The sequence below is a fragment of the Poecilia latipinna genome, unplaced genomic scaffold (genome assembly GCF_001443285.1).
Source record: "Poecilia latipinna isolate Pla-1442-1.1 unplaced genomic scaffold, P_latipinna-1.0 Scaffold1643, whole genome shotgun sequence".
Taxonomy (NCBI): Eukaryota; Metazoa; Chordata; class Actinopteri; order Cyprinodontiformes; family Poeciliidae; genus Poecilia; species Poecilia latipinna.
This window is the reverse complement of record NW_015114259.1, coordinates 1-13,834: the sequence shown is the minus strand read 5'-3', so window position 1 is coordinate 13,834 and position 13,834 is coordinate 1. Positions and strand designations below refer to the sequence as shown.

Here is a 13,834-nt window from a genome sequence, read left to right as displayed (position 1 = left end):
GTAAATATATTGAATCTCAATTCATGTTGTGCCTCTCGACTCTTCCTCCAGACTGAGAAAACATGATTTTAAATATTTGTCTCACCCCTTTCTACTCCCGCCCTGGGCAACTGCCCTTGCACCCCATTTCAAAAATCGACACTGCTTGTGAATGTCTCTTCTACTCTAAAATTGACTTTGTTGTTCATGCATCTTTTTTGGTGGCACTTCACTTTTTTTCTTCCACTAAACCTTCCGTCAACACCCAACTTTAGCAAAAACATTTTTGTGACTTAACCAATGACTGTCATCTGGACAACTGTCACATCAGCAGCTATTTTAGAACGTTTGCTAAATATTGGCTTTTTATTTATTGCAGCCACAGTCATCAAAATGAACAAACACGTGATATACATCACTGTGCAGTTCAATCACATCATTTTTTTTAAATAATATTCTAGTTTATTGAGGTAAACAATAAACTGGAATTTATTATTTACCTGCGATAGCTTTAAGGTTCCTTTCCTGACTGCGATGCTCTGATCCCCAACCTTAAAGCATGACATCATCTCCCCAGTCTGCGTGGGGCTGGCGTTCACTGAAACCGGCCCTGAATTCACTGACAGCAGGCGTCCGCATTTCGTCATTGTTTTGTTTTGCTTCAATCTATTCGAAACCGCATGGAAACACCGGGAATAAAGGATGTTTCGCCACGCTGCGACGTTTAGTCGTCATCTGCGAGGAGAAGAAGACGACGACTTTCTGAATGAACAACCGGTGTTCATTTACCCGCCCGAGCCTTTGGCACTCGAACGCACCACTCGCTGTGGATACCGCCGGGAAAATGCGTTAAACTAAATAGAAACGTTAGTCGTCTGCTGTCCCGTTGTTGCTCGTACAAGCCGCTTCTTATGGCTTTTACCAGCAGGGCGACATAAGGAGCCTCATCACGTCACATCCCGGTTAGACATGGCAGTCAGCACAACGGAGCCGCTCTGTCAGCCCTCCGTCTATCATGAAGATTTTAAAGGTAAGACTCTGCTTTATATCTGATCTCAGTGTAATATGTGGAAGAATTATAATTGAGTGTGGTAGAACTTCGTCCTACAGGCTTTGTCTGCTTCCCCAAAAACCTGACCACTCCCCTCCTGTCATCATCAAGCACCCCATAGAGGGTTGATGCATGGTCCCAGGCTTTGGTGACACCTCTCTGTGAAGCTTTACAAAGGAGTAGATGGTTAAAATAAAATAATAATAATAATAATAATAATAATAATAATTTTAAAAAAAAAGTAAAATAAGAAAATGTGCTGATGTGGTTTGGTTTGGTGTGGTCAGTGGAGCTGCAGGTGAGGCGACCTCTGATGCCTGTTCGACTGAGTCCTGAGCAGGTGGGGCTGGAGATGCTGTGTCTCTGTGGGCAACTGGACCTCCTCATCAGGGCGCAGATGCAACAGGTAGGCTGACCTCTGACAAACAAACAAACACACACTTAAACTAAACTGCCAGACTTCTATGAAGTAAAAAAGGGACAGCATGATAAATAATTTGATCAAACTGTAAAACTGATTGCAAGGAAATCTGTAAAAACTAAAGAAAAGAATAAAATGTCACAATAAGCTTGGTATACATGTGTGAACACCATGAAATAGTTTGTTGAGCCGCTTTCTTTGTCTTGCAAAGGTTCTCCAAATATAAATGTCACATCAAAGGTAGAACAGGTTTTAAAGTATTTATCTGTGTCAATGTTTTTACATTAAATTGTAATCATTATTATTGTTTTGATTTATTTTTTTTTAGATATTTTTACAATGTAAAGACTTTTGATACTGTCAACTGTACATATGTGGCATGCAATATCTCACACCTTCATCTGTAAAATTAGAGTAATCGTATCATCATAGTTCATATAGAATAAATTGGTTTTATGTGTGGTTTTCTTACACGTGAAGCTTAATTCTGGTTTTCAAATGTCCAGTTCCAGGAGCAGTTGGGTCAAGGCTGCAGCCCTGAAGAGTCGGACACCTTTCAGACCCAAGGTATGATGCCAACAAACCGTCGTGGGATCATTCTAGCTTCGCTAAACTCTCTGTATTTAATGTGTTTCTTCTCTACCCTCCCAGGATCAGAGATTCTTGACCAAATGCTGCAGTGCCTTGAACATCTACCAAAGCCTATGCCACAGCTAGAGGTATCACACCTAACGTTGTTACCCTAATAAAATATTTGATTTTTCTTAGCACGGATTCAATTCTCACGTGTTTGCTCAGGACTACCTGGACATGGTGGGTCTGTCTGCCATGTTTCCTCGTGTCGAGGTCTTCCTTATTCAAGGCAGCCCTGTTGATATGCTGGACCGGCCACTGATGGATGGTAAGAACATTTAAATCATTCCCAACCAACAAAAACAGAGCACTAAGTTATGTCTTTGCACTCCCTGGTGGCCTCATTGTCTCATCTTCCTAATATTTTCTATAAGAGTACAGTAACATAAAATGACTTCCACAATGACTATCGCTTTAAGGAAGCATCTTCGATGTTCACATGAAGCATCCTCTATGTTCACAAAAATGATTCAACAACCTCCTTCTTTCCAAAAGATGTTTTAAGCAAAAAAAGTCACTTTTGGTAAAAAAAAGAAAAAAAAAAAAAAAAAGAATAAATAAATACTTGGGCCATCATTTTAGGAAGGTGACTATATCCTCTCCATCCAGCCTGACTGAACTTGAGCTTTAATTTTGCAATCCAGGTTGGGGACCATTTTACATTTCAGGAGTATTAAAAAACACATGCACATCGTTCTTTTCCAATTTTTTTTGTTTGCAAAAGTCATGTATCATTTGCCATCGTCCTCATAATTATCTGCTGCTTTTTGCTGGCTTGTCACAGAAAATCTCATTGATAAAACACTGAAAGTTGTGATTACAGCGTAGAAAAAAAAAAAAAAAGGAAAAAAGTTCAATTTGTGCTCATACCGCGTTTCCTGTTGCCGTTCTGCTGCCGGCACCAACCTCCGCTTCTGTTCGTGCTACAGAATACTTCTTTCACGTCGCCAAACTGAACCAGCTGCTGGTGCTGAGTCAGCAGCTGGAGGAGGACATCAGGCACCTGGGTAGTCATAAATACATAGCCCACCAGCTCTCAGTTATATATGTAAGTGGGGTGAATCTGTCTTCTGCTTTCTTTGAATTGATTCCTCTCCAGTCTTCCAAACCGTTCTGCCTGTTTCCTTAACGTGTCTCTCTCTTTTTCTTTACTTCTGAAGCAAGTCATCAGCTCTTTCAAGGGAATCCAGGTCTTTTCAGAAATAAAGAAGGACATTGAGACCAACTTCAAACAGATGAAGCAGTCTCTGGTGGCGGAGGAAGGCTGCAGGCATGAGCCTCAGCTGACAGCTCATTACATCAGCTGGTGAGTTCCAGCCTTCGAGAAGACTATGATTAATCCGCGGACAATCTGATTAAGAGGCCATACTCTGTTCCCTCTTGTAGGATATTGGAAATAACGAAAGGCCTGACGTCGCTGGTTCTGTCGCTGCCAGAGGAGCTGACAGAGGACCTTCATCAGGCCTTCACCTTTGTGTCTCAGTTCTTGTCCTAGAAGCAGAGTCACCCCCGCAAGCATCCCGGTAACTCCAGTAAGGATCCGGCTACTAACTGAACCGAACCACGACTGACTTTTAAAAAAGGTGCTATTCCGTTTGATTCAACTCAACAACTGGACAGCCTAGCTTACTTGGAGATTTTTTGTTATTTTGTCGTTCTCGTGTTGGGGACTGAATGACAAGCTTGATGAAGCCACCCTTGCACTACTGTAATTACCAACTTAATTTTTTTTTTTAAATACCATGGAAGAATAAAATTAATTAAAATGAATCTACGACTTGGGTCAAATGTTTTGGGTATCCTTCCACAAGCTGCCCTCTAGCTAATTTCGTAATAGTTTGAATTATGATCCACTCTTTCGGACAAAACTGCTCTAATTGTTTTCACGCGTCTTTTTGGATATCAACACATAATTAAAGAGATAAACAAAACACTTAACGTATTTGCATGAACATACATCATTTCTTTTAGTTTTTTTTTTTTAATCTGCTTTATTTAATGGCCAAATGTTGAGTTTTCATTAGCTTTAAGCCATCAAAATGGACTATATTTGTTTATTTTTTATAAATGAACGATTTAGATATATAACTTGGAGTAATAAATCTATATAATACTTGAATTTTACTTAAAAAATGAATCGATGAAATAAAAGACGCCATTCTATAATCTGTTTCTGAACTTCTGACCGCCACTCTACCAAAGATGGGTAAATCGCTCCCCCTGCTGTTTAAATGATGTAAAACCAGGAAATACCATCACAGCTCCCGTCTGAATTGTCCTGTCGAGAGTTCTTAATTAAAAAACACACCAGGCAGTGTTTGAATCCTGCTACGAAAAACTCTGTAAAGTATTAGCAGAAACAGTAGCGCTATTAACTTTTATTTATGTAAACCTGACATGTTACTGAAGGCCGATGACGTATGTTGTAGCCCAGATGTGCCTCAGCTGTGACAGCAGAAAACCAACCCGGACGGGCGCGCGCGTCTGCCACCACAGCCGCAACGGGAGGGACGTAACAGACGCTGATGTTTCAGAGCAGCCTATCAGGTGTCAGCATTTCAGTTTGTAGCCAATCAGCTCGAGTTAGGCTGTCCGATAGCTTGACTGTGAGAGCTCTGTTCGACGACGGAGGAAATGAGAGGAAACCCTTTAAATTATTTGACTCTGACATGCCGCGGATTAAAACCGAAACATCTATCAGCATCACAAAGTCACGTACCTGTGCAATGAAGGTAAGTTTGGACAGTGTAACAGTCACCTACAGGTTATTGTCTACTTATTGTCATGTGCTGTAGCTGTTTTATCGGATTAAAGAAGCTATTGGTATTTCTTTAAAATTTCACGGATGGTAATTAGTTTTTTTTTTTAACGCACACTTAATATAAATTGTACAGTTTAACCACCTTACATCTGCTAAACTCTGATTTTTTATTTTATTTTATTTTTTGACTAATTGAGACTAACAGCTGCTCCTACAGAAAGAAGCGAAGTTGCGAGCTTTTGTTATTGTTTACGAACGCACGTTGTTGTTGTCTGCACAAGCATCCCTCTCATTACATCATGGTGAGTCCGGTGTGAAGATATAAGGAGGAGATGATACCAGAACCTTCTGCTGCAGCCGCATCCAGGTCTTCAGAGAAAAAGTAACTATTGGTCACCAAAACTGGATGACGCTATTTTGATGTAGTTTTAAATTTCCTTCTAGATTTATGTAATCAAATATGATTATGTTTTTTTTGTGTGTGTGTGTTTTTTTGTTTGTTTGTTTTGTTTGGTTTTCCAGTGCAAACTCTCAGGCTGAGGCGACCTCCTCTGGAGCTATCAGTCCCTCTGAGGATGAGTCAGGGAACGAGAACCGACAGAAGAGTGTGGTGGGTTTCTTCTGTTTTCCTGCAGAAATGCAAATGCAAAGCAAGAATAGAGTGACAGGACTCATTAACTAAAGTAATAGTGTGGGGATGCTTTTATAGATGAACACTGGCTTGCAAAATTATTGATTTCAATTGAACCTTTTCACATTGTGTAATTACAACCACATATATGAGGAAATTTCTGTGATATTTCCAGTACATTTAAAAAAAATGTTTCCAAATAAATAGTGTGATGGATAACTTGATTATACAATGGACTATAAACCTTTTAGAAGTTTAGTGATCCAGTTTAGAAAATATCTGTGAATATTTTTTACGCCATAGTTGATTTTTTTTTTTAGACTGTCATGAGTTTTAAATTTGAAATGTCAGTGTCATTACTGATAAAATGAAAATGTAATTATGTAGAGACGAAGAAGAAGAGCGTGCAGCGTCTCGGAAAATGTCAAGAGCAAAAGAGCCAGAGCCAGCGGCAGCAGCGTTCGAAGGGCACGGGGCAAACGCGCCAAAGAGAAGCAAGTGGAGGCAGTCACCCTGTTTGAGGTGATCACCATGGGCAAGAGCGCCATACAGGTAAGATTGCTTACCCAGCATACATTGCTGGTAGACATCTGCTTCAGTAGAGATTTTCAGTTAGGTAAGATGCTGTTTTAGGATGTGATGCAGGCCTTTGTTTGAAAAAGGCGGGTGTCTCCTTTTCAGTGGATGCCATATTTTCTTGTTGGATGGAGTCCCACAGACTTTGAAATGCTTTTAGGCATGCCGACTACAGGGGGGGAGTTCTGTTTCATTTTGAAATAATATTTTAAAAAATACTTCTTTTTGTTTTTTAACTCAGGACAATTCTTGGTTTGATATTAAAATGAGTTTCATGATTTGAAGCACGACAACAAAGCACAATCAAACGATGTCTGTAAGAGGGCAAATATGTCTTCACCTCAGTAAAGGTGAAAATAAAGTGGTGATAACAGATAAAAGGAAAACTGAGGCTCTTCCTATTAAACCAAGAGTTAAGTAAGAATATGTCCTAGCATAAATGAATTCTCTGATTATTATCTGGTGCCTGGACAGGCAGTGATCGATGATTGGATTGAGGCATACGTGACGGACAGAGACGCCTCTCTACTCGACCTCATCAGCTTCTTTATCCAGTGCTGTGGCTGCAAAGGCAAGCGATTCGTACACAAATGCACAATTTCAATCTCCTTCCAGCAGCCAGAAACACGCCAGACACACAGAACCGGTTTCATGTGTGCGTCCTTCGGTTTTCGCATCCTCTGCAGGCGCGGTCACGGCAGAGATGTGCCAGAGTAAAGAGGACAAGCACGTGAAGAGCAAAATGGTCGAGGAGCTGGATGAGGTAAACACCTCTACATTTTGTCCTGTCCTCTCCCCTGTGTGATTATAAAGAGAGGCTGACTCAAACAGATGTGGACGTCTGTGCGTTTCAGGCTGTTGGTCTGCAGTATAAGCGATTCCTTGCTTTTCCGTGGATTCTGACCGTCACCTGGCCCATGGATGCAGTCAGTACATGCTTTCTTTCTGTAGCAGATTTGTTGTGTCTGTAATCTTGATGATTTCAGATGATTGTATTTTTTAATACACGTCTGAGTTGCTGTGCTAAACATCTTTTCCTAGCAGTTATGTGGAACGTAAACGTACCACAACAATCTCGCCACTTTGCAATACTCTTCTACGATATAATGATGCTATTTGTCATTTTGTCACGCTCAAATCTCTGCTGCTCTGAGATGGAATCCTCTTCCTGTTTCCTTCTAAACTGTAGGACAGTGCAGAGTATCCACTCGTGCAGTCCGGGCCGTCCGGTCGCTGGTTTCACTCGGAGTTCTGCGACTTTGTGTCGGTGCTGGTGGCTCAGTGTCAGCACAGCGTCCTTTTTGACAGCTACCTGATGAACAGCCTCATCTCGCTGCTCACTGAGCTGTCCAACTCATACGTAAGGGCGTTCAGACACACGTGCACACTCGCGGGTAAGAGATGAGACGCACGCGGATGCAAATATGGAAGTCCAGCAGGGCCAAAAACATGATTAAATTTTTTTTTTCAAATTATTATTATTAATTTCTTCTATGTGCTTGTGTCAGATGTTTTGTTAAAATGTTATTTAAAAGTTGACTCTAACACATACTTGATAAGCAACATGAAAACTCTGCAAATAACGTGAACAAAGCCTCAAAAACACACACATCAGGTGGTTTTGGTCCGTCTGGCTTTCCACACACAAATGCGGTAATCATTAAATGATTTAACGTGGACTCTTTGATCTGAACGTGCGTGTGTGTGTCAAGCGGTGAAGTTGCTGAGCTCTCTGCTGAGCGTGGCTCTGAGCCTGAGCGTCGGGATCGAAAACAGTCAGAAGCTGTACAACGTGCAGAGGACGAAGACGGTGAGACAAAAGACCCAGCAACTGGAGAGGATGCAGAAGAAGATCTCGGAGGTGAGATCTGTGGATTGAAGATGCTTGGGGGACTGAATGCTTGCTTTGTGTGACTGAATAGAATTTTAACGCCTTCTGACGTCTCTAAAAGTTGCAGGAAAAGAGGGCGGAGGTCGAGAGCATGATGGACGTCATCTTCAAAGGGGTTTTTCTTAAAAGATATCGGTACACAACACTTCTTACATTGCCGCTTTCACTTTATTTTATTTGTTTAAAAACGTTTGTAGTGTTTTCATGTCGACAGGTAACACTCCGCATATGTTGTGTATGTTTGAGCAGGGATATGCTTCCAGAAATTCGCTCAGTCTGCATGGAGGAGTTGGGCTTGTGGATGAAGCTGTACAGTTCGTCATTCCTCAACGATAGTTACCTCAAATACATGGGCTGGATGATGCACGATAAGGTCAGCGGCTGCCTAATTACAGGTGATTCAAGCAGCTTTTCAGATCCTGAAAACAAGCTGAAATCTTTATACGTCACATTTCAGGTACCGGATGTGCGTCTGAAGTGTGTGTTAGCTCTGCAGGGTCTGTTCGGTGATCCTGTCCTGCTCCCTAAACTGGATCTGTTCATCAGTCGCTTCAAGGTAAACGAACTCCCTGTTTAAAGCCTTCAGCTGCACACTATGTCTTACGAATACCTATATCTGGCCCACAATGCAAAAATATTCACACCCCTAGAACTTATTTGTATTTTATTGCGTCACAACTGCAAACTTTAGTGTATTTTTTCTGCGACAGCCCAACAGAAAGTTGCACAAAACTGTGGAATTGGAAGAAAAATATGACTTTGAAAGCTTTGTATGAGTTAAAAATAAAAAAAGTGAGGTGCCTTTAATCTGATTCCCCTTAAATAAAATGGAGTGCAATCAGTTGTGCTAATTGGTGGGTAGAGTCAATCTGTGTGCAGTTTAATCTCAGTATAAATACAGTACGGAGGTATGAGGCATATTAGAGAAGATTAATCAGATTGTAGAATAGAGTAGATCTTTGTTATCGACCAGAATGAGAAGTAGCCAACAGGCCAATGGTTACTTTGGAGGAGTTGCAGCGATTGACAGCTCAGGTGGCTCTATCAACACAAACTATCAGTTATAGACTCAGTAAATCTGGCATAAATGGTGGAACTAAAGGAAGAAAGCTGGTTGTTGGAAGACACCTACTAGGCATTTATGCTTACTCAGGGGTCTAGGAACAAATACTTGCCACACTTTTCACTCTTTTTAATTTTGTAAGAAATAAACATATAGTAAAAAAAAAAAAATAGAAAACCAGTGGTCCTTTATCTTTCAAATTACAATTTTGCACTCCTTTGTGTTGAACTGTCACATAAAATACCAATCAAAACATTCTAGAGTTTGTTGTTGTAAAACAACAAAAAGTTTAAGAGGTCAATACTTTTGAAAGGGATATATTTAATATTAGTACTTATTTAAAAATAAATCCCGGGATATATTAAAATAAGAACTATGAAAATATTTGATCAAAGCTTTCAGTTAAAATGTCCATATAACTCCTTGAGGTCCAAGCGTCCTTTATCGTCATTGCTCATTCTCCGTCCCATTGCGTGGCAGAATCGACTGATCTCCATGGTGCTAGATAAGGACAATGAGGTGGCAGTGCAGACCATGAAACTATTGGTGCTAATCTCCAGGTAAGTTATTGATTTCTATTTTCTTTTTGTGCTTTTTGCTTTTTTCTCCTCCCTTCTCATAATCCTTCTCTCTCCAGAGCCACAGACGACGTGCTGACGTCTGAGGACTACAAGCAGCTCCTTCAGGTCGTTTACTCCTCTCATCGGCCCCTCTCAGCCACCGCAGGGGAGCTGCTCTACTCAAGGTAAAAACGCCTCCGTCGCTTGGCTAAACGTACTAATTACTTGTTTTGACAAAATCAAGAGGCGCCATTGGTCTGTTTCAGGATTCTCAGTGCTGCAGCTCCTACCTCTGATGATCAGGGTGAAAGGAGCGAAGAGGACGAGCGAAGACGACAGATGTTTGACCGACTTAAAGCTTTACTGCGGTTTTATCAGGAGTCTGAGGTGACAGGTTGTTTTTACATTTTTTTTAGTTTATAAAAAAAAATGCTTGTTGCATTTCATATTTAATGGATGATTTTTTATGTTATTTTTTTTATCACGTAAACCTTCAGCTTCACAAGCATGTCGTTTACCTGGTGGACAGCCTTTGGGACTGTGGTGGGTCTCTGCTGAAAGACTGGCCCACACTCACAGCTGCACTGCTGCAGAACAGCTCAGGTAGGAAAGCATGTGTGTGAGTTAGGGGGCAAGAAAACTCTTCAAATCTGTCAGTAGTTACAGAATTTCATAGGATTTTACAATATCTTACTAATATACTGTACAGGTGTTACTCAAACCGTGGGTGTTTTTGTGTTGTAGGTTTTACTCCGGCAGAACAAGCGGTGATTGTGGAGATCCTGGTTGCGTCGGTACGTCAGGCCACAGAGGGGCCAGCTCTGGTAGGGAGGAGCGGGGCCAAGAAGGTAAAAAGAAGGCTGGATGATATCTCTCTTTTAATCTGGTCAAACATTGCGGCTTTAAATTTGAGCTTTGTTCACTAACAGATCATGAGCAATAGAGAAAAGAAAATTCAAGCTGACGACTGTCTAAAGCTCACTGAACATCTGTTTTCTGTGCTTCCCAAGTTACTCTCCAAGGTATTTACACCACATGCAGCAGTCCATGCAATAAGCTCAGTTCACTCCATGTGGTAAAAAAAAATAAAAATAAAATAAAATAATAATAATGTGAATTATTTTATTGTGTTTCTGCAGTTTTCATGTAGTGGCGACACTGTTGCTTCCCTGATGCGGATTCCTCAGTACTTCCACCCAGACAGTCAAGAGGCTAAAAACACACAGGTCTGCATCGTTGCCAGATCAATATTGTATAATAAAATATTTTAATCTGCAGTGTGTTTGGGTATAAAACAGTTCGTGATAAGTGAGTTTAAAAAATAAAAATTAAAAAAACTATTATTTTTAAAATGCGGGGGGAAAAAAAGTGTTTCTAGTTTACCTTTTAAACAACATCTGATTTCGTTCGTCTCGTCAGTCCTCTGCAGAGTTCTTCAGTGTTTTTGTGTGTTGACTTTCAGTACTGATAGATTTTTTTTTGTTGTTGTTTTTTTTGTAAAATTACATGGAAAAGTTAGGCAATAGGAGCTTTAGGAAGACAACTAATCAAATATCATTTCTGGGGTTTTTTGTTTTCGTGTCTTTAGTTGATGGCATAACCGAACAAAAATAGTTCATAACCATTTTGTATGATGCCATTTGTGCAGTCAGTTTCAAGCCTGATGACAGAGATGGCAGCTGTTTTGGACCTTCACTCGGGCCCTGCGGTTCTGGAAGCAGCCGCTCGAACATACCTCAGTCTGTGTGGCGATGGCGCAGCCTGGGCCGTGGCGGCCGGAGCCTCACGGGACTCTCTGGTCCAGCGCTGGGTGGACCGACTGACAGAGACAATTGGGGAGTCGCTCAGGGTAGGCGTCTCGGTTCCCCTTTGTGCAGCCAAATATATATTTTTTGGAAAATTGTTGTGCTCAGACGAGCCGTCATCTGTTTTTAGTTCCATACTTTTGTCAATTTTAGATTCTGAAGAGATAAGCAAGCAGTGGCCAACATGTGCGCTCAGGGTTCCTATGCAATATTTAAAAGTCTGGAACAAGTTGGGCTTTATGATTTTCCAGGGCTTGATAAGTATGGGGGGGGGATGAAAATGTGTTATGGGAAAATGTTTGCGGTTCCAGGCTTCAGATAAAAATCTGAATTCCTGAAAAAAATATATATATTTTTTTGCTTGAACTCGCATTTAAGTTGTCATTTATCTTTAATTCACCACATCACAACTTGAGTCTTTGTCCAGTTTGATTTATCCGTCTGTATTTTGAATCACAGATAAATGCACACAAATTTCAATTAGTTAATTTATATATATATATTTTTAAATTAACAGCTGTTTTGGACTCTGAACTTTCTTAGATCAAGGATATCAATTACACATGTATTTGTTTTATGCATTGAAACCCTTCTTGTTTTTTATCAAAACAGATTAAATCTTATACTAAAGTTACATACATTTTAAAATGTAAAATAAACATTTGGAAAGTCTAAATGTTATGGATTTCTAACTAGAGCTGATCTAGTTATATTGAAAAAAAAGAGCCTTGAATAAAAAATACAGATTTTTTTAGTGGAATGTTGTTCAGGAACTATTCACACTTCCAAAAATCACTTGGTTTTAGAAAATAGAAGATCTGTGTAACTGACAGGCCTCAATTTTTTCCAATAATTTAATTAGAGAAGTCTTACGTTTTGTTCACAAGCGTAGAATTGATTTATTTTCTGTGAAATAAACAGTGAATCCTACCTAACTCTGTAGTTTTTCTGTTTATCCGCTCTCTTGCAGCGCGGCTGTTTTTCTGCTGAGGAAGACGAGACGAGTCAAATTGTAGCGACACTGAAGAAACTCAGAGCTTTCCACAAGTGAGATTTGACCGACGAGGACGCGCAGCGAACTCAACAGTTTAGTGTAAGCTGCTTCTAAATCGATCCTGGTCCAACCTGTCTCTGTCTGCGCTGTTTTAGCTGTCATGACCTCAGTCGATGGAGCGTGTTTGAGCTGCTGTCTCCTCTCCTGACGGAGGACGGCAGCCTGGGAGGACCACCGCCAGAGGTACCGTCATTAAGTCACCGTAGACACTTTTTGATGGTTTTTGTTCTCAGCGTTTTGCTCTGATCAGGTGTTGTTTCCGCAGGTGCTGGAGGAGGCACTGCAGTGCATGTCGTTTGCCATGCTGTGGTCCCTCAGTACGAGCAGCCAAACTCTAACATGCAGGGTGAGTTACATCTGCACCATGATATCCATGATCAATCTGAATCCTGCTTTCACTGTAGCAGTGTACTTGAACTTCTTTGTATGTGAAGACTTGTTATGAGTAGGGAACTTTCTTTCTCCAGTTAAAATGTACATCAAGAAAAATACTGTACTGTTTATTTGGCTCTGATTACTCTATATTCTTTATTTTAATTGTAAAGTTTAAATGCACACATCATGGGCATGGATTCCATGTTAATTTAGATTTTTTTTTTTATCATGTATTTGAAGTGTTGTCTGGATGGATGATGATGATGCGTCATTTCAACGCATTTTAGGTATTAAAATTAGATTTATTGACGATATTTTTAGGTCACATATAATGAAAACTTCACATAAGGATTCAGTTTAATGGGAAAATCGATCCCCATTGATTTTCACTGGTGATGCCAAACTACAGCAACACATTTCCGGCACGATTCTAACTGGATATTTGACTGCTGTTCTTGACAGAAGCGGTAGAGTTCATTTGAACTGGTTCGTTTTCACGATTCGGTTCCTCAAATTCCAATAGATTGGGCGTTAATGTTAGCCAGCTTCGTTTACTCCAAAACCGGTTTAGATGTGCGTTTGGGATCATCGTGCTGTGGGAACATCCAACTTTCTCCAGCTTTCAACCATCTAGCTGTCAATTTGCGATAAAAAAAAAAAAAATCTGGAGGTATTCCTCCTTCTTAAGTATTCCATCAGCTTTTAGAATGCACAATTCAATTCTATTCAGTAAAACCTTTATTTGTCCCCAAGGGGCTGGTCAAACACCGACATGTTAAAAACAGTCGTAGGATTATCACGATGCCGCCGCCACCGTGCTTGACAGCCGATAAAGTGTTCTCATGTGTGAAAACTTCAGGTTCACTCCTCCGTATAAACTCCATGTCATAACAGCCAAATAGTTCAGTGTTTGTTTCCATGCGACTTGCTGTGAACGGTTACAGTAGTCCGCTGTTTGTCAGGTCAATGCAGGCTTGATTCTCACTAAATTGCTTTCATTTGAGGATGAAGTTTGGAAATCAACCAGTTTAAAT

At 40.5% G+C, this 13,834-nt stretch overlaps 2 protein-coding genes across 3 annotated transcripts; both read left to right on the top strand.

Annotated features, from left to right (window-relative positions):
- The first annotated feature begins 526 nt into the window (after positions 1 to 526).
- On the top strand, positions 527 to 3,854 carry LOC106964233 (uncharacterized). Of its 2 annotated transcripts, none has more exons than XM_015059627.1 (8): positions 527 to 1,009; positions 1,318 to 1,436; positions 1,958 to 2,018; positions 2,103 to 2,170; positions 2,250 to 2,352; positions 3,014 to 3,132; positions 3,245 to 3,390; positions 3,471 to 3,854. In XM_015059627.1, the coding sequence occupies exons 1-8, from the start codon at positions 949 to 951 to the stop codon at positions 3,577 to 3,579; spliced, it is 786 nt and encodes a 261-aa protein (XP_014915113.1). In that variant the 5' UTR covers positions 527 to 948; the 3' UTR covers positions 3,580 to 3,854. The 2 variants fall into 2 exon arrangements, with proteins under 2 accessions (XP_014915113.1, XP_014915114.1); XM_015059628.1 differs by lacking the exon at positions 527 to 1,009 and adding an exon at positions 1,016 to 1,216.
- A 788-nt stretch (positions 3,855 to 4,642) lies between these two features.
- LOC106964230 (cohesin subunit SA-2-like) lies at positions 4,643 to 12,771 on the top strand (the record flags this gene model as incomplete). The annotated part of the gene is made up of 23 exons (XM_015059617.1): positions 4,643 to 4,816; positions 5,127 to 5,227; positions 5,368 to 5,455; positions 5,864 to 6,028; positions 6,527 to 6,623; positions 6,739 to 6,815; positions 6,907 to 6,978; positions 7,242 to 7,446; positions 7,765 to 7,913; positions 8,005 to 8,078; positions 8,193 to 8,316; positions 8,401 to 8,499; positions 9,487 to 9,566; positions 9,644 to 9,751; positions 9,833 to 9,953; positions 10,064 to 10,169; positions 10,311 to 10,414; positions 10,496 to 10,588; positions 10,706 to 10,792; positions 11,215 to 11,415; positions 12,342 to 12,418; positions 12,521 to 12,608; positions 12,691 to 12,771. Coding segments are annotated over exons 2-23 (2,346 nt in total), but the record flags the coding sequence as incomplete, so codon positions are not given.
- Between the last annotated feature and the right edge of the window lie 1,063 nt (positions 12,772 to 13,834).